Consider the following 26,795-nt stretch of genomic DNA (forward strand, 5'->3'; position numbering starts at 1 on the left):
GCAGTGGCTGTGACTTAAGGCTTTGTCAGGAGATGTGCCACCTATTATATTTTCTTATGACTTCCTTGACTTTGAATATCCACCATAATTTCTAGGGTCCAAGTTGATGAGGATCTACTCATCCCCAAACCACAGCGCTTTCTAGGCCGTGTCCCATCATACAGCCAACAGCTAAGCAATAAGAATGACATTATTTTATATCTTCGGTTGTCATATTCAAAACCAAGAGACTCCTGGATATCTGTTTGGCATTTTGCCAACTAGAGTATGCTGCCACCAGAAAGTGGGGTCTTAATAATTGCCTAGTCTCTGAAAAATTAGCCACCAGCAGCCTAAGAAACTGCATTCTAGGGGTGCCTGGGTAGCTCACTTGGTTAAGCATCCAACTCTTGACTTTGGCTCAGGTTGTGATCTCAGGGTCATGAGCCCACATTGGACTCCACCCTGGGCATAGAGCCTGCTTAAGATTCTTTGTCCTCTCCCCCACTCACATTCTCTCTCTCTCAAAAAGAAAAAAAGAAACTGCATTCTGTTGTCTTCTTCATAAGACAACAGAGAGGTATAATCAGAGAACGTATTTCTGAGTTCTTCTAGCTCATTTTTTTTTTTTAAAGTAGGTTCCATGCCTACCATGGAGCCCAACACAGGGCTTGAACTCATGACCCTGAGGGCAAGATCTGAGCTGATATTAAGAGTCAGAAGCTTAACCAACTGAACCAGTCAGGCACCTCTCTTCCAGCTCATTCTTAACCCTCAATCTTCAGGTAAAGGGCCAACTTGGAGGATGAATGTGTCTAAAACAGTCCCTAGGGACTAAAACAGTGAAAGTTTAAATTATTTCTGATTTTGTTATCTCCCTCTTGATTTTTGCCTTAAGGCTCTTCATTCTTCCTCTCTTCTACCTGTCTTACTCATGCATAACTATTTACCTTCCCTGGTATAATAACAAAGGGTTAGCCTCATTCATCCTGAATATGCTTCTCAAGGCAACCACGCGGCCCTATCTTAGCTCACACACAAGCATTCCAACTCAAACCCATCACTCACTGAGGCCATCCTTCCCCCGTGGAGACGGTGAAGAGGGTCAGCAGGGCCCAGATAATGTTGTCGTAGTGGAATTCATGGCGCTTCCATTCCCGGCCTTTCACCTCCATCTTGTTTTTTTCATGATCTACGTAGTTGCCTCTAAAACCAGAGTACAAATGAAATAGGGCCTCTTCACTATAGCTCATGGGAGAGTAAGGAAATTCTACAAACTTCAATAATGTGGCTAAGTAATAATCAGCATACAAAAACAAGGAAGAAAACACTATATTATCAAAGGCAGTCTATTACTATGGAATAGAAGTTGAATTTGGTGCCTAGCAGACATGGAAGATTAAATCCTAATCCTCTTACTAGTCACCTTGTCACCTTGAACAATGAAAACTTTCTGAGGCTCATCTTCCACATCTAGAATATATAAATGAAACCTCTCTCAAAAGGTCCTTGTGAAGATTTAAAATGAAAAACTGGATGTAGAATGCCATGTATCATGTCTGACACAAAAGAGGTGCTCAATAAAAGTTTAAAATGATCTATTTTGTCTTTTTCCTAAAAAGAGGAAGTGAGAGAGAGGTAAGAGAGAAAGAGAAGAGCTATCTGTGGAAGGTTGAGTGGGCTTCACCTGAATGTACATTAGCACAAAGTGAGTGCCATGTGCCGGTTGCACTTACATGCACTCCTTCTCTGTGTCCTTGGAACTGTCTGTGCAATAAAAGAATTTTCCCTTGAAGAGCTGAACCGCAATGACAGCAAAGATGAACATGAAGAGCTTATAGACGATGAGTATGTTGAAGACATTCTTCAAGGAGGTCACCACACAGTCAAAGACAGCCTGCAAAGAGGATTAAAGAGCCCTGTGAGTCCCCAGAATGGCCTGTGCTTTTGCCTTGAGCTGAGTTGGGGCCACATCACCGCCAGCCAGGCCGACTGAGAAGGTGCCCCATTAGATACCACCTTACTAAGAAGTGATACTCCTGGGATTTGGAGCTGGCTTCCAAGCTGGTCATGACAGCAAGGACCTACTACCTAGAAGGGCACACGTGCTCTGAATCTGAAAGTAAACCCAAAGCAGTAGAAACCAAATGGCATCAGGCAACAGAGTGAGTTCTCTGTGGAACCCCAAAACGTGTACTCCATTTAGTGGGAGGCAGAGAAATCTATTGCATAAAGGAATCTTTGAGGGCATTTAGCCCTTTCTGGCCATTAAATGGCTTGTCCTTAAACTTACATGTATTTGATGACATTCTCAGATTTGGTTTATATACTGAATATGTATTGTTTCCCCTTTACTTTTCTAAATGGATCAGAGAGTAAGGTTAATTACCACTTTTGTTTGTTTGTTTTAGATTTGAGAGAGAGTGGGCATGCATGAGAGAGCATGAGCAGTGGGGAGAGGAAGAAGCAGACTCCCCACTGAGCAGGGAACAGGACCCCGGGATCATGACCTGGGCTGAAGGCAGGCGCTTAACCAACTAAACCACCCAGGTGCCCCTCACTTTTATTCATTTCAATGATATTTTGGATAAATTCCTACATTTGCTCCAAAGATGTTCAACACTTCACATAAATGTTCTCTAGCTTCAAGCTGGCTGTACTGGAGATGAAGATTCAACAGGTCACGTGGGAGGGGCTGGGGAGCTGCCTTCCCATAGGGCAGAGGGGACGGGGTGGGCAGAACCAGAGACTTGCTCTTCTGTTACAGGCCATGGATGTCCCTCTGCAGAATCCATTGTAGGCCCTGAGCCATGAAGGGTGACACAGGAACTCAACACATCTCAAGCCATTTTTAGGTTATTTTCTAGGTTTTTAGGTTTGGCTCACTGGAGAGTCTAGCTGCATAGTGGCACTGCATTTGTGTGGATGCCACATTTGTGAGGTTGCTTCCTTGCAGTGCTGGGTGAATGTCGCTGGTTTAATTAGTTCAACACTACAGGGGATGTGAGCGACACACAGCCTTGTAGAATCATCAGAGCCACCTACACTTCCCTCAGGTTATGGAGCAGCAGAGAAAGCGAGAAGCCAGCACCTCCTAATTAAATGGAATTAACCAAGGGTGGGGTCACACTCTCCAGCCTGTTAACTGATTTCATCATGCTGTCTGCAGTCTCCTTAGGACCCCAACACAGCACACAAGAGAGGAGACCCCTGGAGCCCAGGCTGCAGCTAACAACAGTGGTGAGGGCCCCAGGCCCCAGGAGTTGGGGTGGGGCAGAAAGGACTTATGGTCAAGGATAAAGCCTGGCACTATGATGTGTCTATTAGCAGGTAGAGGGTTGTAATAAACGGTGTATGTAGCCCCTGAAGACCAGGCTCAGGCCTGGTGCTGTGGCTCACTCAGCTGGCCATGTGGCCTGGGCAGCAGTGAGTGGACCTCAGGACTGTGAACTGGGAGTTCTGGTCCCCTCCTTCAAGTGGCTGGCTCTTGCTCACAGGAATTCAGGAGGAAGAACTTTTCCCCCAGGACACTTCAGCTTCCATTAGTAGCAATTTATGTGTGGATGGAAGAGGGTCCAACAGGTCAGCAAACTAGATGTGAATGGTGAAGGACACCCTGAGGGCAGGAAGGTGTGGGCAGGGAAGCAGCCCCAGGAGGGTGGTACGGGGAGGGCCTGGGCCAGAAGAGAGGAGAACCAAAGTGATATACCTATGAAAGCACAGGTCCTGGCAACAGTAAGAACTTTAATTCATGTTAACTCACTTTCCCATTCTCTGCTTCTGCCAAAAAGGATTGTATTCTTGGGCAAGTTACCGACCAATCCGTGCCTTAAAAAGATGAAGGGTCAGCGCTAGAAAATCTTTTCCTTCTCTAGAATTACAAAGCATCCCAGGTTACTCAGCTCACAACACAGAGGACTCCTGCCACTTCTGTGCTGGTGTTCCTGTCCAACTTAATGACACAGGGTTCTTCCTGGATGACATGCCACAGCCAGAGTAGATATAAAGTATTACCTGGGTCTGGACTCAAGAAGCCAAAGCCCCCTTAGAGATCTCTTGGCACATTGATTCTTTTTCTTTGAGAAACAAACACCCTTAACTCAGGCAGACAAAAGAACACCAGTCTCTGAGCAAAAGGAATATTCCTGGAAGTGATTCTCCAAAAGTTGGCTGACCGTGGCTAAAGACAAGACAGGAGGAAGGGGACTTGGAAACTTTACCTTGAGTTTGGGCAAGCGCTTGATGGTCTTCAGTGGCCTCAGAACTCGGAGCACCCTCAGGGATTTGATGGTCTTGATGTCTCGCCCCTTGTTTGTTCTGCAGGGGACAGGTCCCCAGGGAATCGGCGGACGGGGGAGAAATGAAAGTGGCATTCACACTATTGCATTAACAGGGTGGTTAGGCAAGAGGCCAGAAATTGGGTCAGAGTAGATTCCCTTCAGGAAGACCCCAAAAACACTTTTTTCCCCCCAGGGAAAAGTTTCAATTCACTGTCTAGTGTGCACACGCTCCTATGCATGCACACCCATGCATATTCACACATAGGAACACACAAGCACACGCACAGAGGCTTCCATGCCGGTACGGTAATGAACACTTCCTCTCCCCAACAGCCAGAGTAACATGGCTCATTGCCACACTAGCAGAATGAAAATGGAAGATAACTAGGGAACATGACTGGTAGTCCACTCTGGATCCTCACTGTGCCTGGTCTAGTGCTTCTTCCCAAGCAGGCTCTCAAATGGTATCTGTTGAACGGACTAGGAACCCCAAGTCAAAAGCAAGTCTCCTCAGAGGACTTGACCTACTCCTTTCCTTGGCTCTAGGTGTTACCGCTGCAGAGTTCATTAGTTCAGGGGAGAACAGGGTGAGGAAGGGCAGTGGGGACAATCTTACTATGTTGGCTGCCGCTTCCAGAGAAGGCATGTTATGCAGGCTTCTTGCCAGGACCTTGGCTCACACCCCAATTACCTGTGTGTGGCTGGCTCTTTCTGCAGTCCCTTCCCATCTGAGGCACTCTATACCTAGCACAAGCTGCAGAGAGCCATAGAGTTGGAGAAGGCCCAAAATGCAGTCCCTGCCCACTTTATCCTTGCCCTTCAGCTAATGAGCTTCCCTACTCAGCCGCTTAGAAATATTTGCTCCTAATAGATAAACTGTGCTTCTCTTTTTATTTTCAGGAATGAAATGAATAAACCTGCAATTCTTTCTCCACCCTGCTGATCCCCTGAGATCTTTGCATTCAATTCAAACAATCGCAATTTGTAAAAGACACAGATGGTAGGAAATGAGACTCTAAAGAGTGTGCTCAGGCTCTGGTTCTTTCCTCATGTTTGTCCAGAGCACCATTACACCAGCAGCCTGAGGAAATGGGATCCAGAACATCACATGGGAACTACAAGGACTTCTGCTGGTTTTTTACCCTGTCCTTCCCACCATACCCACCACCCCCTCTGACGGGGAGATAAAAGATCACCTATTCTTCCATAGAAGGCAAGGTAGGAAGACATGTAATGTAATCCAAGGAATGTTGGCTTTGCCCAGAATATGAATTTAAGGATGCCTTTAATAACTGCAGGCCATTAAGACACTTTTATTCAGTTCAAGCTCTGAACATAGATATTCCAAAAGTACTACATTAAAAGGTCTTTGCCATCCAGGGATTTTGTATATTTTATAAACTCTTTTGCTGTATTATGTTTCTATATCTCCCTATCTATAAAAAGGCAGCTTCTAAGCCAAATAGATACCCAAACCAACACAAATGATCATTTCCCAAGAAGCCTTGGGGACTCCTAATTTTTGTTCTCTTGGATGTCAGTGAAAACTCAGCACTCATAGAAACTCCCCAGTCCTTTTCCACTGAGCAGGCTCCTTTTCCCAACCATACCTGTACCCTCCTCCAACCCACATCCCTTATTTTTTACTTCAAAGAAAAGAGAGAGCAATATTTACCCCAAAGCGTTCCTATGGAGGATCCAAGCAGAAAGCAGTTTTAAAAAAAAAAAAAAAAAAAAGGAGGAAGAGGGGTGGAGAGAAGGAAACAGTCAGAAAGCTTCAGGGAGAACAGGAAACCTTACAGTAACAGGGAATTGGACAAGCACAGGCCCAGGAGATCCCGCTCACAGCCTTGGCACTTGTAGAATCCACACGCTTTGTGAAAGGAAGGGCCAGCACGCCATTTGCTCCACACCCACCTCTCCAACCTGCAAAGGCAAAGGCCCTTTGCAAGCACCAGTGATGCTGCCTCTAACCTGATGGCATTCCCCACATTGTGCTTGATCTCATGGAGCCCAGTCTACTGACATTTTCTAAATATAGCCTTTTACTTCCATTTCCTTAGTAGTCTTCAGACAAACTCTATTTCCCATGAGTTTATACAAAACCAAGTTATAGATACAGGAATTATGCTTGCTCTAGGCCAGAAATTGTATGGGAAAGGGCACTTTGTGTCATAGTGGCATATCTATGCTTCCAAAGGATTTCATTTGCGGTAGGGCACACAACCACTCTGTTGGGGATAATGTGACATCTCTCAAAAGCACGGATAAACAACACCATAAAACCACCTCAAAATACGGGGGAAGGTATTGTGTATCGAGGTCCTGATGTCACACAAAGGGATGCCCTTTGATAAGTTAAATGACCAACTGTCTGTCATGAGCTGTTTACCATGCAGCTTGAAGAAAATTCATCCCAGCTCTATTTTGAGGCTTACCGATAACAAAAAGGGTGAGGACACAAATATGAAATATTTGAGATTAGAAATAATGAGAGCTAACTTTCTGCATATTTACTCTTGGCTAGACTCTATGCTAAGCCCTTTCACCACAACTCTATTTCACCACAACTTCTAATAATCTTAGGACACATAGATATGACTATCCTCATTTCACAAATGTGATTCAGAGAGATTAAGGAGTGCCTAGCATTAGCAGGGTGAGCTGGGCCTTGCAGCCATGCCTGTACGATGGCCAGAGCTCTTGCTCTGAACCACCAAGCCTTTGTAACAGCAGGTTTTGGTTCCAGGCTCTGTCAAACCAAATTCTAGGGCTGGAAAACATCCCTGAAATCCACTTAACTGCATCCTCAGAAAGATGTGCCTTGCATGAGATCACTCAATGAGTGAGCCACAGTGCCACTGGTGAACCTGCCTGTAGCCACGTAGAACCATCTAGAATTCAGGCTGTGGTGTGATTCTTAGTTGCTGATTGCTGGAAACATACTTTTTTTCTTCTTTTTAAAATTTTTTTCAACATATCACAAACCTACATTACACCACTATATGTCACAAAGACTTCTAATGATTATTTTTACTCAATGATCTCATATTCAAAATTACATTAATTTTCACAGTAATTGCCAAATTCATGGTGATTTGGGATTAAACCCAAGGCTTTATAAATCTTAAATCCCTCATATTTTGCCCTCTGAGTGTTCAGATGGCAGAGATAGTATTTTCCCGAGTTATAGCAGTGTCTTCCCATGCACAAGACTGGGCACGTGGTAGAGCAGCTGAACACACCTTTATCCACTCATATAACAGCACTGATGGAATCCTTAATATACCTCAGGCATTATTAGGTGTGGATATACCACTGTGAATAAAACAAATGAGGTCCCTCACTTCTTGAAACTTTAGTAGGGATGACAGACCTCAAGTTAACCAGTAAACAAATGTGAGTATAATTGCAAACGATGTGCCATGGGGAAAAGGTAATCATTGAATTGAAAATGTCACCAAAACAACTACATTGGTCACTTTCCTTTCCCCAGGCTACATTCATCTTGAGGACAAGCTTAGGGAGAACCTTCCATATCCCTAAAATGAGAGAACAGAGTAGGATCAATGGATGGGCAGGTGATTCAGGGTGACACACTCCAGGCTTTTACCTGTTGCTTAGCCCAGGTCCTCAACTCTGAGACCTTTATGTCCAGTAGCATCTGAACGGGTTCTCAGAGGTTCATACTCACAGATGCCCATTTTATGAAGGAAGGCCCCAAATTTCTTGCTCTTCCCACACACCTGGATAAAGGACAGAATTTGTTCTCTATAATTAATTTTGCCCCAGGATCCTAGTAAAATACTCTGCTATGGAACAAAGAGCATTTCTGACCCATCGCTTATATGATTAGTGTGTCCCTTTTTTTGGAAAGTGGGGTTCCTTAATAGCACATTCTGATCTTAAAAGCTGATTGTAGCTGCCAATACACAGTGGAGGTGGGGGCACATTTGTCCCATTCTGACTCCCACAAAGTTGAGCCAGGGATAGTAATAAGACAGAGGCCCAAAGCAAAATAAAGATTAGTCATTGCTCTGCACATTTTTCAAACAGGTCCCTCATAGCAGAGGAGCCACTGAAAAGCTATGATTCTGAGTGGTTGCAGAAAAGCACACTTGCTTCTCAGTTTTGTTAACATATGTTCAGCACTGATTTGAAAATTGCCATTTGAAATGAAAGGAACACTAGATAACAAAGCCTCACAGAGGAAAAGTCTTGACAAGTTAGCCCTAGTATTAATATTAATTAAAATATCTCATAATTTACACATATGCGAGGCCAAACTACCTTTCCCAAATCCATGCACAGAAGGGTTATTTAAGCCATTATCAAAGTCAACAAGACTGCAAGGGAAATGTTATCAAACCAAGAGGACAAACTCTTCAAAGCGCTTTAATTGAGGCACATTATTTTTGAAATGATTCATGTGCTTTTTACAAATCATTTATATATAATCATTTGATAACACTTTGTTAGTCTTTGCTACCCCATGTATAATCAGGATTTTTTACACTGCCTAGCTAATTAGTGAGACTCATCAGGTTTAAAAATTGACTCTAATGTTAAAATTTGAAGATAATTTCACATACTAGGATGTACTGGCCCCACTTTAATTGGGACTCAATTGGGCCATTCATTTTCCCATTTATTTCCTACTTATTTGGTAAGTTGCTGGCTGCTCTCCAGAAAAAAAAAAAAAGCCACATTTCTCTTATGTCTCATCAGGAAAAGATGAGAATTTTCCAGCTCAATTGTCAAACTGCCCTCCAGATCTTTCTTGTATAATCACTCATCATTCACTGTAATCTCGTACTTTAAACTTCCAGGTCCCCCCTTTCTCAAAGGTTCTCAAATTGATTTCTGCAGGGAACCAACTCCTTCCATGGTGGGCAGAGCAGGGACATCAGGTTCTGCAGAGCTCTTCCTTCCCTAAGTGGAATGGCCTTCTGCCCTCCCTAAGAGCCCCAGAGAAAACAGCCCAGCGATCTGAAGGGATCTCTTGCATTAGAAGGATTGACAGGTTTGTTGGAGTGTAAGGTGGGGAGAGGAGGTCACACTGTGAGGAGCCCTGAGCCTTGCTAAAATGTCTGGCCTATTATTTGGGAGACAATAATAATTTTAATATGCACTTGCTAAGTGTTTGGCACTGTATTGGACACTGAATATATTTTACCTCATTTAATTCTCACAAGACCAAAATATAGTTATTTTTAATTTCCACTTATGGATGAGGAAATGGAAGTTCAGAGAGTTAAGGCTGTAATAATTCAGAATACTGGGATACAGACCTAATTCAGGCTCTGAAATCTACGCCCTTACTTATGATGTGACAGTGCCTTTTCAGGTGGGAATCACAAGAGGGTTTTAACCAAAGGAGGAACAACAAAAGAAACCAGCAGTTCCCGAGCTCAAATATTGAGCTATCTATCGTCTTATCCTCAATCAGTCTAGGGTCTGTTGAGTGTTCATGGAAAGAAAAAGATACAGATGGAACAACAAGATGGACAAGGTCAGGGTGCCCTTCTCCACCTGGTCCATCGGTTTTGTCTGTCTCCAAGCACAGACAGTTATATCCGAAGGCTTAGGACAGATCCATTCCAAGCCACCAATTTGAGTTTACAGGGGTTAATGGGTTGGAACTAACTGCAACAACAGAGGTTGAAGGGAGTTTAATGTAACAGACAAAGCCCCTAAACATCAAGTAAAAAAATACCAGCTATTTAAGAACTGGTTTTGCTACTAGTAAAATGAGTCAAAATAATCAAAGAGTCAAGCAATCCACTTCTCAACTATAAACCAGGACTGTTGAGTGATAAATGAAATACTGTGAAAGTACTTCAAAAGTTCTAAAGACCCATGAAAATGAGAAGTTCTCTTTGCATCGGCACTGCTTGTCTCCAGAGGAAGTGTAGGACCTGTTGGTAAGGCTAGTTCATTGATTTTTGTATTTTTCTTCCTCTCCCATACCTTAGCATTGCTTGGGGTCTCCCATGAGCCCTAAATCCTTTGCAACTCTGCCAACTTCCTTTGCTCGGTGACCAGGGCATTATTAACTCTGTAATAAGTGATTAGTGCATAATCCTTTCCTTCTTGCAAATGCACCTCAATGAGCTTCCAGTACACATTCATCATTGCTTTTGAAAACTTTCTCCTTGGAAAACCACAGCACCATCTTCTAACTGGAAGGTCCAAGAACTAGGGAGCAGCAGAAGACAGCAAAGCACTTTTCTGTCTCCTAGCAGTTTTGTTATTCAGGCTGGGGAATAGTGACCTGATCTGTCTTGCTTCTTAGTCTTCATATTCTGAACATACCCAAGATCCCTCATCTGCTGATCTTTCCCAGAAGCCCTTGGCACTGGCTAAAGTCCAGCCAATACACTTCCCCAGCAGGAGACTAATTCATAATGCTAGGTTGTGGCTCTGTGAGTGCGGATTAAGCAGATGGCTTACAGGTCACATGATCTGAGCTCATCCTTCCCTAGTTCCATCATGAAATCTGCTCTGAGCTCCTCTAAAACTTACTTTTAAATATGGAGGACACTGTGGTGGATTTCTACTAATCCTGCAGGACTGAGCTCCTCCTACGTCTGTGAAGGCTTGCCTTATGTGCAGGGTGATTCTTGCATCCGAGGCTGGTTAGCCAAATTGTTGGCTAACATGTGAATGGGGCTGGCCTTAACTGGACCATTTTATTTTGCTTGGTTATGTGGCCACAGGCTGAGATCCCATTTATAATCAAGTATCTCCCAGAGTTGTGCTTGTTAATAAAGAGAAACGCTTGGGCATTCACACCCATTGCTTCCATATAATAAAGGTCTCCAAACGCACATTCCCTAGTAGCACCAATGGCATATACCACAGACAACGCACTTTCCAGTGTTCATCAAAAAACACGCACGCTGGGGCTTAATGCCAAGTTCTAAAGATCTTGAACTTATCGCTTTCTTTCGGGCACCCCTTCCATGTGGATCCCTCTCTGTCACTCCTGATTCATCTCCAAATCCATTTTCAAGGCAGCTCAGGTATAATACAGCAGTAGGCACCCCAAGTGTCCATGGCCATTAATCATCTTTAACGTCCCTGCCTGGGCACAAAAGTCTGGTAAAGTCACTCTTGAGGTGACTCTAAAGCTGGAGTCTCAAGAAACAACATCTTTCTATCTGCTCACTGCTGGAAATTTCCAATTCCAGCTCAGATAGCATCCTAAATCCACAGTTAATTGGCTACCTGATGGCTAAATTTAATTTTAATCCTTCATTCTCTTCCACAGAACAGTGGAACTGGATGACCTGTCTGGCTCAGTGGTAAATGGGTCTTCTTTGCATGAAGCAGGACTTTGTCCACTCTTTTTTTTTCTTCTCCAAGATTAATGTGTAGTCATAGCTTCCTTTGGGAGTCTCCCCTTTCAGTTCTGGAAGGATAGGGGGTTGTCAAGAAAGAAGTCCCACAGCAAAGCTTGAGATCTGAGGGGGACTGCTTCAGACACAGGCAGGCAATAAAGAAAAGGAAGGAGCCAGCTATGGGGGAGAATGTCTGTTTTATTGTTACTGTGCTCTGCTGAGTGTAAGTACATCCTAGCATTTCAGTTCTGAATAGTCACTCCTTTCTCAGAGCACACATTTGTACCATTACAAATACAAAACCAGAACTGGGGTACCATATTCTGTGTCTCCTTAGGGCCTTTCCAAATCTAAAATTGTCTATATCTACGTATTTCACTGAATAAATTCAGAACCAGCTCTGCCACCGCAGCTAGTTCTGAATGCATTCAAAAAGGCCTTATCCATCTTAAAGACTAGGGCAAAGTGTCAAGTGTCAGAAAAGCAACAAACTTCAATGAAAAGAATCTAATAAAAGCTAATGTGGGAATTCTGGTTCCTTCTGGCATCAAGAGGCAGATTGACTCATGTTTTTCCTTTCTGGCTAAGCACTGAATAATTAAAGGCCAAGTGCGGCTGTGATCCAGATCCCCTGCATGCCAGGGAGTTCTGACCTTACCTCATGCCCCACTAAGATGGCAAACAGCACAGGGAAGCTTTGGCCTCAGCTGCCAGAGAGCCTGCATGACTCTGACTGATGCACAGGCCCCAGATGGGGGAGGAGGTAAGAGCAGAATTGCTATTTTTCTTTTAAATTGTGTTGACAACCCATTATAAGCTGTGAGCTTACTAGTTAGAATCTAATCCAGGGTAGCTCACCTGGTGACTTAATTTGAGCTAGTCAAATAACATGCTGTAGAGGAATGAGAATGAAGAGGATGAGGGGCTTGGGTTGGAGTGCAGGATCACACACACACATCTACCCCAGTACTCTACTGCCTTTCCTCCAGAGACGTTGTCTCTGCCCAGCTGTCTGTCCAAATCCCTTCACTAGACATTTAAGATGCAAAACCCAAGGGCCAGATGGCACCATCATCACTGTGCACAGTCCCATAAGGCTCATGAACTCAACCTGACGTCGTGGCCACGTGGCTTCCCTATAAGGCAGCTGACTCTGGCAGAATGCCCCAAAGTGAGGGAATGTACCTGATGTGCAGATACCCAGAAATGCCAAGGCTGGAACCATCTTTGTTTTCCCACCCAGGAGGCTGGGAGGCAGACACGATGGCAACAGAGTATGAGGAAACTGGGAAAAGCAGCTGCTGGCCCTTCAGTGTAAAATAATTCTCAAACAGAAGAATCCCTCTTTTTCAGATAGAAAAAGATAAAAGAGAAAGGTTTCATAGATCCAGTCACTCACCAGACTTTTCTTGAAACCTCAAGGAGGAAAAGGCAGAGTCAGGACATTTATAGTTGGCAAACACTCTGTGTCTCCATATGGCCCAGAAAGTGGGGTGTTGTGAGAGCAGTGGAATGAGGGAGAAACATACCCAACTTCTGCCAAAACTCTGCCCATATCTCTATACAGGTATCTGGCTGAAGGCAGGAGACTTGAGTGTTCTTATAAATGCTTTATAATGTAAAAGTGTGCTGGGAGGAACAGGAAAGTTGCAATAGGAGTATCTTTCCATTTATTTCCTCATTTCCTGGTATGCTCATACTTAGAAAATAAATCCCCTTCCCTTCCTCCTCAAAAGTCAATAATAAAGTTCCCAAACAGAATTTGTCAGGTTTACATTATAAAGAATCCCTTCACTTGAGGTATGCAGCTATAGAAGAATAGAGAGTTCTCTTCAGCCACTACATAAACAACATATATGCTTATAGAAAACATACATGATGGCAGTGCAGATCTCTGCAGGAGGGCTCAGGGGACCACGCAGCTTTCTTTGAGAATTCAGCTACAGGCCATTCCCTCCCCTTGGTTAGGGGTATTGCTCTTGAGACTTGGGTTGGGTTCTGAGAAGATCCTGGCTGGTAGCGGTAAAAGGGATGCCAAGTCACCTCTGACTTCTGAGGCATCATACGAACATGTTACCATGACAATCATCAACAACTCTGCTCAAACTGAGCACCAGCCTGAGCAGAAGCCTCTGTAGTAGCCTCTCCTCAAAAGGAGGAGAGAGAGACAGGGCAGAAGGAATAAGGTCATCTCTGAATGGTAGGCATTCCCAGGGGTAAATATATGGGTTATAACGATGAAAGCTGCAACTGCAAGGAGGGAGGTCCTTGAAAAGCCTGCAGAAAACCCCACATTTGGCCTCTTGTTGGCTTGAGCCCCGTACCATGGCCCAGCAGTGCAACACAGGCTCCCTTCTGCTGTCTGCCCCAGGCCGGGCCCTCACTCTGCTGGCAGATGGGACCCTGGCCAACCCTACCAAAGTGATGGGAGAGCTGAATTCTCTGGTGCCCTTAATGAGGAAGGGGAGAGAAGAGAGTTAGGAAGCATGGTGCATGAGCGAGAGAAAGCATTACCTGGACCTCAGCAATGTGACAAAGGCCAGAGGACAGGGGTGTGAGCCTGTTCCATGAGCAGGAGAAAGGGGAGTGGAAATGTGCATGGCCAGCTTGGAAGGATGGTAACAAAAGAGTGGATGGAGAAGGGTGAGCAAGTACCATTTACATTTCCAGGGAAATTAAGAAAAAGTTCAGGAAGTGACATCACTAAAAGCAAGTGATGGATCATAACTCTCAATCCATCACATAAGTATGGACCCCAGAACCAGGGGATTCTTGGGGTTCCCTGCACTGTACCTGGTCTGAGGACCAACAGAGAGGCTTCGGTTCCGGGGCTGTTAAGGCTTCCCCTGCCACCAGCACCAAAGCCACCACCGCCATGTTTTCAAAGGGCACAAAAAAAGAACAAGATAGATGACAACCCTCCAGCCCACTGTTATCACTCTGGATCTGAGGAGAAACAGATGGGCTGTGGACATGGGGCAGGCATGCAGAGGCTTCCTCTAAAATGTACCTCCTCCCCATGGGCACCTACATACCTGCCTGGTTACCAGGGACAGGGTGTGTATGTGTGTGTATAAAACAACCAAGTCATGGAAACCAGCCTGCGTTCATCTTCAACTATTTGCACACATTATATATCAACATATACTTGGCTCCAATATTTGGACTTCAGGATGTGATGAGAGATCGGAAGGATAAGGAAGGGAATTAACATTTATTGATCATTCACACTGTACCAGGCTTATGTGCTAATTGCTCCACACACATAATTTCGACTCTATTTCATAAATGAAAACTGAGGTTAAGAGGGTTACTATTCTTGCTATGTTGCTCTAGGACATGGTGCAGGTAAGTAGAGTGGCTGTGATTCAAAGCAGGGCCTGCATGAGTCCATAGCCCACACCTGCCTCCCACTCTGCCCTGTTGCCCCCATGAGCTCTATTCTTCCTAAAGATGGGGAGGGTTCTTTCCCATATACTTCTCCATCCTTGTCTTTTGCTTCCTCAAAGAGAGACAAACTACTTTAAGGAGATCAAAATAAGAAAGAACAATATGGTGAATAATATATGCAAATGAATTGATAAAATGAGAAGGGAACTTGACCTTTTAAAAACTCCAGGATGATATTTATCCTTAACAAAGTAAGTAGGCCTCCTTGGGAAAAAAGACTTTAATGCTTTTTTCTAAGAAGGAGGAAGAGGAGCTGGGAGTCCCCTTGGTAGAGAGTCAGACTTGCCTTGATTTTTATCTTGAGGTGAGAATTTTTGGGAAAATATCATGCATTTGTGAAATTTCCTTGGAAATAGCTTAGCCGTGTCTAATAGGAGGCTTTCTTGTTGTAAGAGACACAGGTGATTCCATGTCACTCTAGTGGTGGGGGGTTAATATACTGGTGTCCATGGGGGACAAGGTATACTGAAACTGTCCTGCCAGCCCAGCCCACAGTCACCAGCCACATTCAACCTGGCTCTCCCCTTTGGAGGGTCCCCCATGACTGGGACAGTAATGCAAAGAGCCCACTTCTAGGTTCTGGAAGATCTTAAGTTCTGAGGACAGCTGGAGACCTTTCATCTCTCTACAGAGAGCTCCCCACCCACAGCCACTTGGGGAATATTCCTTCCTAACTTTCATCCCACTTCTTTCTCTGCCAGGATGGACAGAAACAGAAGCTAATGGGTGTTTGGGGAGGAGAGGGGGATGGATGAGTCCTTTCTGATCCCTCGGACCTGGGAAGGTCAAACTTATGCGGCAGTTTTGCTATCACTGACAACTCCAAAATGCTTTCCTTCTGCTTCCTTACAGTACAGCAGCCGGACCTGCTCAGATGCCTCAGCTCTCTCTTGTACTTGGAGAGGCTGCAGGGAAGTCGGCCATGCCACCTGGAAAAGGGTGAAACTCATCTAGCAGTGCAACGAGGTACAGAAAGAGCCCACACGACTGTTGTTCATCTTCTGGGCACTCTACACACCAGCTTAGGGAGAAGGCCCTGACCGTGCACATGTCCTAGCTCTACCCTGGAGGGCCATGACATCCCCTTCCTTGCCTGGATGCCACAGGAAATGTCAGAATGCAGTTGAAAACCTGCTACAGGTGGATCAATGTTTGGGAAAAAAAACTCCCCAAATGTAAGGAGCATGGTTTAGTCACCTGAATGGTTTAAGACTGTTTTCCTCAGTGCATTATATCAAGGAAGCTGCGAAAGTCTTACGTTCCTGAGTTAAACGTGTTAACATGGTCCTTAGGTCTAGAAAATACCTCTGGGATCCCGCTGCTCATGAGCAGAGAATCTTCTCATACTCAAGGTTCTGTAATCTCTACTTTGTTCTATCTTCTGCATTTGTCTTCCAAGCTGATCCTTTGTTTGACATAACCAAGAAATGAAAGGGTACATGAGCTGTCCCCTGGGTCCCTCCCTGAGCCCACGGAGGCACTGCCCACATGGGTGAGGACCTGCCTATGTTTATTCATCTCCAAGAAAGGAACTCCAGGGCCTCTCACTTCTCCCTAGGGATCACCCCCCACCCCCAGCTCCTCCAACACCAGTGCTACCACTTAGGGCTTGTGAGCTGAAGCTATAGGCTCCCAGGAGTACCACAGAGGGCAAGTGGGAAGCAGATTTCCAGGGCAGCTTTCTTTGGCACCACTTGGAGTGAACCTGGCCTTGAGAAGCCCTCAAATCAGTCAGAGTTTCAGGAAGAAGGGACAACAGGAAATTGAACAAGAAGAAAGAGTAACACTTACGCCAAAGCAAAGGCCACCAATGCACCAACCACCACCACAAAGTCCAGGATGTTCCACAGGTCTCGGAAGTAGGACCCATCCTGTAGGATCAAGCCCTGGTCTATCATCTGAAGAAGAAGGACATGAACAACCATGGATGAACCCACAGGTGCTGGCAACACACCCAGAGCTCATTGTTCCCCGGGACAATGCCTCTATTGCCAATGTCTCCACAATCAACCCTGCACAAGGACCTGAAGAGCAGGAGGACAGGTCCTACAGGCTCTCTCCACCTAACTATGAAGCCCAAGGCCCCTTGTCATAGCCACCAGGGTTCAACTAGACTCCTTGGCTCTCACAGAACCCTGCCACATTCCTCTTTCAATTAGTGGCTCAGAGCACCAGGCATCACCACATATGCATAGATGGGAAAACTCCAGATGGGAGAGGCTATGAACAAGACAGAATTGTGGGGTGTTAGGGCGGTGAGGACTGGACTGGTAAGCAATGACTGCAGACGGGACTACATGGAGTCGAGGAAGACCCATGTAGAGAAGACCTCTACCTGACCCTTTGCCTTGGCATAAACCAGGGAGTGCACTGGAGAGGCAAAGACCATCCCCACATCTGTCTGCACCCCTACTGCCTGCCTGAGAGCTGGCCTGGCTCCCCCTTGGGCCATACCCACAGATCTGCCCCAGTCCAAACATATCCACACAGTCACGCTGTGCCATGAAGTCTGGTCAGGACAAACTTCATTAAATTCTGAGGCCAGAAGAGGGGTTGCCAGAGGCCCTACCGAGGTCTGTCATTGGCTGGTAGGTGGCAGCACTGGGGAAGGACCCCATACTGAAGGGGCAGACCTAGGTCCCATCCAAACCCTGGAGAACCCAGCTTTTCTATGGAGGTTTTTACCTTTATAACCATCTCAAAGGTGAACACGCCAGTGAAAACATAGTCAAAATACCTCAGGACCTGTAAGACACATACGGTGAAGGGGAAGAGGATCACGTGTGGCCACCAGGCTATAGAGCCTTCTGCCTACCCACACACGTGCAGTCCTGCATCCCTGCCCCAGCTCATTTCTACCTCAGAACAGAAGCTTGGGATTGTAACTGCTAGTTGGGCACAGGGAGGAGAGGTGCCGTGTGTTCTGCTATAGCCTCAGGACCCGATGGCCAGTCCTTGGCTCTCCCCTCCCCCTTGGCCAGAACTTAATTCCTTGGGTCTCAATTACCCCACAAAATCTCTCCCTCACCTCAGGACCTGGAATCCTTGTCAGTTCCAATCCTCCCCAACTCCCTCATATCTCCTGACATATACCCTTGGGACCTCCAAGAGATGTCTCAGTTCCCTGGGGTAGGGCTTCAGCTCCCCCAAATTCAGGCACATCCCTCTTGACCATACATCAGACCAACCCCCATACAAACCCCGGGTGGCTGCAAAGACCAGCTTGCTCCGGATCTAGGGCGCACTGCTGAAGCATCAGCATGTGGCGTGGCTGGGGAGTGGGGAGTGGGGACAAGGGGCTGATCATGACGTGGTCCATACTTTGCCCCAAGGAACAGGAAGGGGCCACTTCTTAACCCTTCCTCATTTCCCCAGGAACCTTCCTTAGTTCACCTTTAATACCAGGATGGGAAGGGGCAGGGATGGGGGTGGGTACCAGGGCATTACGGAGGTTGGCAAACGGCTCCCGTGAACCCACTTTGTTGCGCTCCGAGTTGGTCAGGACGGGGTCCTCTGCTGCCAGGGCAATGCTGCTGGCGGCGATCACCAGGAGAATGCACATCTCAAAGTAGCGCAGGTTCACGATGTAGTGGCAGGCCCTGCGAATCCTGTGGGGTGCAGGAGCCAGCTGAGCTGCCTCGGCTTCCCTCCCATCCCTGTGCCTTAACTCTCCGCCCTCATGCACATCAGCCTCTTCCAGACAGCCAGGCCCTGGCCAGAGGAAGCCATGGGGAAAGCAATTTAATTTCTCAGGCACCACCCTTGATTTAAAGCTCCCGTGGGAGAAGGTAATCAGATTGGTTAGAGGCTGCACTATGCAAGCCAAGATACATTATCTGTAGGCACGTCTGAGCCATTGGAGCAGCCAGCATCAGACTGCACGCACTCGGCATAGATCCGTGGTACCCTCCACTGTATCTCAATGTCTACTCTCCCACCGTACAGAAACCGGAACATAGCAAGGAAATCAGAAGAACCCAGAAACATAAAAGTCAACCTTGATTTTAAGATTCCTAATGACAGCAGCAACATCTTTTCATGAGCCTCACATATTCTGATTAAAGTAATTATATTCTCTAGACTGTATTCTGGACTTGGGTGACCTGATATACCTTAGCCCAAATTCCTTCCTTCCCAGAGCCCTGCCTGAATACTGCCTGTGTGCTCAGTGAAAACCTTTTTGTCTTCCTAGCCTCAGAAGCCAGTCTATGTGTATATCTTGCTCATTTCCAGGGCAAAAGGAAGCTCTGTCTAACCTTCTAGAATCTTCTCTACCACCTCCTTCTTATGCCCTTACCTCTGCTTTGAAGAACATGCCTGTTTCAAAATCCACATATGCAGCAGTGGGACCAGTACTCTTAAACTCTAGTGAATGATCTATTTATTCTAGGCTCCGTATTCTCAGCTCTACCCACCACTGAAATATTTGGTGACATGTCCTGAGTAGGTTTCCTTCCTCCTACCCCGCTATCACACAACCTACTGACCAAATAAGAGGTACAAGGTCCTCTTCCAATGATATTTCTCACACTTTCCTGTCTTAAATTACTCTTCAGACTTAGTACAGAGCTCAGAGGCTGTTCAATCTCATGACCCCCCTCCACCAGTGAGCACCCTGCATGTTTCAGATGTCTGGCCACAGTCCACTAAGGAGGATCAGAAGGATGGATGGACCCTCATCTCTCCCTCTTGTCATCAACCTGCCCTGGCTCTAACCCTGGCACTGAAGGGGAAGCGATGGGAGGGTGCCTTACGGGTTGGTGGTGCTGAAGATGAACATAGAGCTGTGGGGCACCATGGCTTTGCCCGTCTCACGCTTCTCCTTCTTCTGCTGCTTCTTCTCCATTTCCTCCTCCTCCTCTTTGATCTCAGCCTCCTTCAAGGGACTGGCTTCTCCATCAGTTTTGTTGCTAACTACAAAAGGAACATGTTGAGATCATCAGAAACCTAGCCGCATGTGAGAATGGTGCCCTTTATTTTCCATGAGGATGGACAGAGAGGAGGGGAGGGGGTTGTAGGAATATGTCTAGCCGGGGACCCTGCAAACATTGGAGGTGTTGGCTATTGCACTGAGTTAAGCCCTTGCTCTCATTCTCGCCAGACCCTCACCCTCATTTTACATGGTATAACCTTTTGTGCCATATAAATAATGATCATGTTTCCCAGGGAACAGGATGATTGTTTCTGTTGTAAAGTTTGCAAAGTTTCCTTATATCTAAAATCTAGGCCCTTTGCCTATATTCACTTATTGAATGTTCACATCAATACACCCTGAGCAGCATGCATTCTGCCCATTATACAGACAGGAAAACTAAAGTTCAGGGAATTCAAGTACCTATCCTTACTTAGATCATAACAGCTAGTTCCCAAATCAAAATCCTGTATCCTTTTGGTGATATCACACTGCAATGGAAGATTTTAAGAAACCATTACTCTGTTTGCGGCTCACTTCCTGGCTGTGCTTGTTCCACTCATGATTAATGTTGAAATGGCAATGCAATATTCATGCCTATATGCGACCGTGACAGCATTCTAGGACGAGGAGGATGAAGGAACCAGGGGCTGCGTGGAGCTCTTGGGCCACCACCCTCAGTTTCCACAGGCAAGTCACAGTGTGGCATAAGTGGCAGAGAGGCAGAAAGTACCTGAGTGGGGCCAGGGATGCAGTCAACCTCTCCCACTGTTCTCTTTCAGCGAATGACTCTACCCTGGAGCCTTGCACAAGTGGCAAGCCTTTGAGGTTCCGGCCCCTTCTGGGTCCTTCCAAAAGGTAACTTCTCCAAAGCCCTCTGATCATACGCTCTTCCCTATGACCAAGGCTTTCGACCAGTCCCAGAATAGGAACAGAGGAAGGTCAAAACTTTTTAATGTTTCTCATAAGAGAGGGTCCAAAGCACTTATTAGAGCATAAAATTAAACAGACACCAAAAGAGGTTGTCTGAAATTGTGAGACATGCCCAAGTCAACCCCAGGAGCACTAGACATGGGAGATTTCACTTTCTAAAGTAGACCTGGCATTCCAAGTGTAGAGAAGGTGAAGGAATGGAGATGGAGCAGTGCAAGAAAGAAAAGCAGGAAACCACAAATGTTGGAGAGGATGTGGAGAAAGGGGAACCCTCTTGCACTGTTGGTGGGAATGTGAACTGGTGCAGCCACTCTGGAAAACTGTGTGGAGGTTCCTCAAAGAGTTAAAAATAGACCTGCCCTACGACCCAGCAATTGCACTGTTGGGGATTTACCCCAAAGAGGCAGATGCAATGAAACGCCGTGACACCTGCACCCCGATGTTTATAGCAGCAATGGCCACAATAGCCAAACTGTGGAAGGAGCCTCGGTGTCCATCGAACGATGAATGGATAAAGAAGATGTGGTCTGTGCATACAATGGAATATTACTCAGCCATTAGAAACGACAAATACCCACCATTTTCTTCGACGTGGATGGAACTAGAGGGTATTATGCTGAGTGAAATAAGTCAATCAGAGAAGGACACACATTATATAGTCTCATTCATTTGGGGAATATAAAAAATAGTGAAAGGGAATAAAGGGGAAAGGAGAAAAAATGAGTGGGAAATATCAGAAAGGGAGACAGAACATGAGAGACTCCTAACTCTGGGAGACGAACTGGGGGTGGTGGAAGGGGAGGTGGGCAGGGGGTGGGGGTGAATGGGTGACGGGCACTGAGGGGGGTACTTGACGGGATGAGCACTGGGTGTTGTTCTATATGCTGGCAAAATGAACAATGAAAAATAAATTTATTTAAAAATAATAATAAATTAAAAAAAGAAAAAGAAAAACAGGGAGGGTGACAAAACATGAGAGACTCCTAACTCTGGGAAATGAACAAGGGATAGTGGAAGGGGAGGCGGGTGGGGGAATGAGGTGACTGGGTGACGGGCACTGAAGGGAGCACTTAATGGGATGAGCACTTGGTGTTATACTATATGTTGGCAAGTCAAACTCCAATAAAAATATACATAAAAAAGAAAGAAAAACAAGGAAAGGAGAAGACTGTTCTATGCAAACAGTAAAATAAGGAAAAATTCAGGGAAGAAAAGAAGCAAGAAGCAAGAGTTGAATCCTGTGGTAACAGTTCTGTGGCCATGAGACAGAAGATGGGATTAATGCAGCAATAGGGGTGGGGTGAGGGTTAGAGAGGGAATAAGGCTGGGGAAGAAAGGGTGGGGGTAGGCTTAGGGCAGGAATAGGGTTAGGGCAGAAACAGGGGTGGAGATTAGGGTTAGGGCTGGGATAGGGGTGAGGTTAGGGTAGGAAAAGGAATGGAGTTGAAGCCAGGATCCCTCACCCAAGAGTGAGCTTGGGGTGGGGATGGGGAGGGTAGGTCCAGTGATTTTTGTCTTTTCCTTTTGAGGTCTGGAGATTAACATCTACTGCCGGAGGGATGTGGGATAAACACTAAATGAAAGCTCCTTGGAGAAAGGAGTAGATAAGAGTAATAGCTTCATAAACTGTTAGAGCTGAGAAAGACCTCAGGGATCACCCAACTCAATGCTTTCACTCTAGGGTTGACAAACTGAAGCCTTGGGAGAAACCGAGGTTTGTGGAAGCCACACACCAAGCAGATCTGGGCCATCACCTGCTCCACCAGAGGTTCCCTAAGTTGTCCGGGCGACAGGGCATGTGGAGGTCCTGGAGACCACCATCAAATATTTACACGGTAAGTTAAGGAGCTGAATAGATATCTGGGAACAAAACCACATGTGATCCCTCTGAAGTCTCTATGGTGGTCACAGGGGCCAAGGCTGAGAGAAATTTTATGGGTAAAGCTTAAGACAGGAGAAAATTCTAACTTATATTTGCCATAAACCGAGATAAATCTACTGCTATTGTTTACTTGCTGTAGAATGATTTCATCCTGCTCGTGGTGTTTCTCACGTAGTTCCACTGGGTGACTCCAGGGCCACCACTGTCCCCAGCCCTATATGGGATGGGTGGTGAGGGGGAAGGGAGTCAGGGACTGCATTCTCACTGTGAATCACAGTTGAGTCCATCAAGGGGCCCACATCAGGGATGGCGACGGTGACGCTGGTGCTGTCGGTGGTGGCCTTGTCTGTGTTGGCTGTGACGCAGGAGAGGTCAGGCTCACTCTGGCTGATGACCCTGCCAATGTCCAACTGCACATCCCCCAGCAGGGCCTGCTCGCTGCTGCCCTCCGGCTCCTGCTCCGTCAGCACCGTGTCCTTCCCCACTTCCAGATCGTGGTGGGGCAGGACTAGGGGTGTGTTGGCCTCATCAAGGGCTCCTGCCAGCCCAGAGCCTCTGGGCACCATCAGACTGTTCGTCCTATAGGAACAGAGGAGGGGACAGCTGGGGCTTAGATCTTAAGAAGCTATTCTAAAGTGGCTGGTGAGCCAGGCAAGAGGGAAGGGTGAGGGAAGCCCAAGGATCCTTGAGGGAGAGAGCATGGCAGCTGCTGCCTCCCACCTCTACCCATCCAGGCAGGGGGAGCTGAGACCCACAGGCAGTGTCCATGCCTTATGCCTGTCCATCCGTCCATGACCCGCTTCCAACAGGAGATGCCCTAGAAGAACAGACCCTGGTGTTCAAGGGGACAGAGTCCATGACCTTTCATATATACATACCTTATAAAGGGTGTATTAGCATCTTCTCCATTTTATAAAAGGAAAGAAAACTGAGGGTCAAATGGGGTTACACCGAAGAGTCCTTAACCCCAGCAGTGCTATAGGCCTCCAGGGCACTCCTGTGACCAGCTTACCTCCTTAAGTCTTGGCCTCTGTCTTCTTCTTGGATGGTGGGTTCTTTGCCTGCATGGCCGCCCCTGGGCTCTCGCTCCTTCTCCCCATCGGTGAGCACCCCCTCATCCAGACTCCGCTCCTGGCTGACAGACCTGCTCCGGGAGGTGGAGGAGAGCTCCTTGCCTTCCGTCCTGACACGACGGTGCCGGCTGCGCCGCTGGCTCTGCCTGTGCCTGGCCCGGTCCTCGAAGGTCACCACGGTCTCCCCTCCCCCAGCCTCCTGCTGGGTCGGATCACAGTTCCCATGACAGGGCCTGGCCAGCCATGGTGGCTCCCGTTTGCCCAGGGACAAAGGGCTCCTCTGGTTGTCCAGGGCACTCGACAGGTCCCCTCCGTCCCCCTTGAGGGACCCCCCGCGGCTGATGATGCGCTCCTCCTCACACTTCTCCAGGCCCAGGCCCAGGCCCTCAATAGGCCTAGGTCTCCGGTAGAGGCTGGGGTGGGCGTTGAGCGGGTTGAGGGGGCTCAGCGGGTTGAGGGGGTTGAGGGGGTTCATCGGTGGGGCCTCCTCTTTATTGAGGGCCTCCTGGCTGGACATCTGCATGTGCCTTCTCAGCTGGCTGGTGCGCTGCTCCCACACCGACATGTGGTGCCGGCGCCTCCGCTCCCTCCTGCCAAAGGGGAGACGGTGAGGACTAGGTCAGAACCCAACAGCTGAGGGCCAGGTAGGGAGCCACTGGGGTGTAGACCAGCCCTCAGCGGCCATGGGAAAGGGGCGGGACACATGGGGGGCAGGGCAGCAAACGGGAGAGCCCAGGACCTGCAGACAGGAAGCACAGAGAGATAGCAGAGTGGGCCACACGCAAGTAGGTGGTCGGACCAGTGCCTCCTAGCATGTGGGGCTTCCCACTCCAATCCCTGCTCTGCAGTAGTCGAGTGCTGGGGCAGGGGGTCAGCCCAGGACTCACCGGGTCTGCACACCCCTGTTCTCCTTTGTTCTGAGGGCATCCATCCACCTGCACCCACCCTGTATTCACGCTCACCACTGGCCCTTAATTCCAGGTCAGGGACCTTTCTTCCTCCTGTTCTCCCTGTCCTCTGCACCTCAGGTTACAGCTGGGGTAGCACAGGCTGGATCCTAGCAGAGGAGGGCTGGCGACAGCGACAAGCAGACCCACGTTGGCATCACCCTCAAAGAGCAAGAGCGCCATGGATCCCCAACAGCTAATAAAAACCTGAGAACTGCGTGTGCAGACACCAGCCGCTCATCCTCAAAACCACTGCTGAACATTTCAGCTCGGGGGCCTCAGTGGGCATTCACGTGGCAGCAGGCACACGCAAATGTGACACGCCCAGGAGAGCGCACGGGAGTGGGCTCACAGGGGCCGAGGGGCGGTCACCCTACACTTTCACTCACATGTGCCCACACGCATCCTCGCTGAGGCCCGTACGTGGGCCCACGTGAAAGGCACACCCACCGACACGAAGTACCCGCACCAACGCGTGCCCACTCACGGGCCGCACAGAGGAGTGAACGACACATGGGGTCACATACCTTAGACACACACATTGAAACAAGCACATGTTGAAAGGTGCAGAGTATAGCGTCCACAAACCATGTGCACGGAACACACGCACACACCGCGGCACGCGCTGACATGCACACCCGCTGCCACTTTGTCTGTGGCGAGAACAGAGACACGGTGTCCCTACACACACACACACACGGAACCACTCACAAACACGCAGACCGGTACACACATACAGGTGGCTGCTGCGTGGCTCCCACATCGACATGTGGTGTCTTCTCCTTCTGTCTCTTCTGGGAAAGAAAAACGAACAGGTTCAGTTCACCCCAACCTCTAGGAACCACAAGCCCCACAGCCACCAGCCAGTGTCCAAGAAGAGGCTCGGAGTCCTCTACGTGCCCGTACGCTCTCCACATGCCTGCTGCCCTCTGTAGGCTCCCAACCTTCAACTTGCCAAGGGAGTGACCTTTCGTTCCTTATTGTGTGCAAACATATGGATCCAGGGTTTGAAGCATACATGCAGACACAAAGGATATATCATGTCATGGGAGTATACAGCTTCAGGTGCTCCATCATCATGCCCCACTGGCACTCATACTGGCCCCTAAATAGCCTTCAGAGATCTATTCTGGAAACCCTATAAACTAGGACAAGAGTTGTATTTCCCCCAATTATGTCTAGGATATTCACATGGGTGGGATTCCCTGACTCATCACTCCAATCACTGTAGAACATGCAGGAACAAATGCCCCACCATGCACATCAAAGCCACAAAGCAGCCCATGGCCAGGGGCAGGGTCACCACTCCATGGGCTGCTGTCCATGTACTTCAGGATATGTGCGTGCCCCTGCAATTCTGCAACAGCGACCCTGGCCAGAGGCCTTCTGGGTTCTGTTCAGCCACGTAAAGCAAGCACAGAGTCGATCTTCTTAGCCATGCACAGGAAGAAAAAAATAAACCTTTCTACAGACACACACATGCTGTGCCCTTTTACTGACAAGGTCAGTAGAAGGTCAGACTGGCAGGGTATGGGCATCATCCACCAAGGCAAATGGGACTCCTAAAAATGAAGCTCTCAGTGCACAGTCAATGCTCAGGTAGAGGACAACACACACGGCACACTTGTGGAGCAAGCTTGCCCCAAGTCCTGGGCTGACAGACCCAGTGTGGCCCACTGGGACCCGCCTCGACCTGGGAGGTTAGCAAATGCTGTTCCCTCCCTGACCAATGGAGAATATGCTAGGCAAAGTATCACTGCCCTACCGCCATGCCCCACAGCCGCAGTGAAGCCTGATATATGGGTGGGCTGAGGGAGTAGAGGCAGCTGGTTGGAGCCTCACTTGGCATCTGGAAGAGGCACAATGTGTACAAGCATCCATGGAGTGGGTGCAGACATCACTGTGGAGACGCCTGTGAGCTCCCCAACTGTATGCACCCTTCAGCTCAGGCAGCTGTAATGCAATGAGGCACACGCAGTGTGGTGGTGCCAAGAAG

General features: G+C 47.5%; 1 protein-coding gene across 11 annotated transcripts in view; it reads right to left on the reverse strand.

Annotated features, from left to right (window-relative positions):
- CACNA1E (calcium voltage-gated channel subunit alpha1 E) overlaps positions 1-26,795 on the reverse strand; it is a 387,895-nt gene that overhangs the window by 48,343 nt on the left and 312,757 nt on the right. For 5 of the 11 annotated variants that reach the window (XM_072831014.1, XM_072831009.1, XM_072831008.1 and 2 more), the window contains exons 20-29: positions 25,537-25,593; positions 23,792-24,442; positions 23,045-23,358; positions 19,807-19,966; positions 18,489-18,660; positions 17,738-17,797; positions 16,844-16,950; positions 4,200-4,296; positions 1,716-1,876; positions 1,048-1,185 (exon numbers count right to left, since the gene is read on the reverse strand). In XM_072831014.1, coding sequence (XP_072687115.1) covers positions 1,048-1,185; positions 1,716-1,876; positions 4,200-4,296; positions 16,844-16,950; positions 17,738-17,797; positions 18,489-18,660; positions 19,807-19,966; positions 23,045-23,358; positions 23,792-24,442; positions 25,537-25,593 — 1,917 coding nt within the window. The remainder of the gene's footprint in view (positions 1-1,047; positions 1,186-1,715; positions 1,877-4,199; positions 4,297-16,843; positions 16,951-17,737; positions 17,798-18,488; positions 18,661-19,806; positions 19,967-23,044; positions 23,359-23,791; positions 24,443-25,536; positions 25,594-26,795) is intronic. The other 6 variants (XM_072831018.1, XM_072831012.1, XM_072831017.1 and 3 more) reach the window with 3 other exon arrangements.

The sequence above is a fragment of the Canis lupus genome, chromosome 6 (genome assembly GCF_048164855.1).
Source record: "Canis lupus baileyi chromosome 6, mCanLup2.hap1, whole genome shotgun sequence".
Classification (NCBI taxonomy): domain Eukaryota; kingdom Metazoa; phylum Chordata; class Mammalia; order Carnivora; family Canidae; genus Canis; species Canis lupus.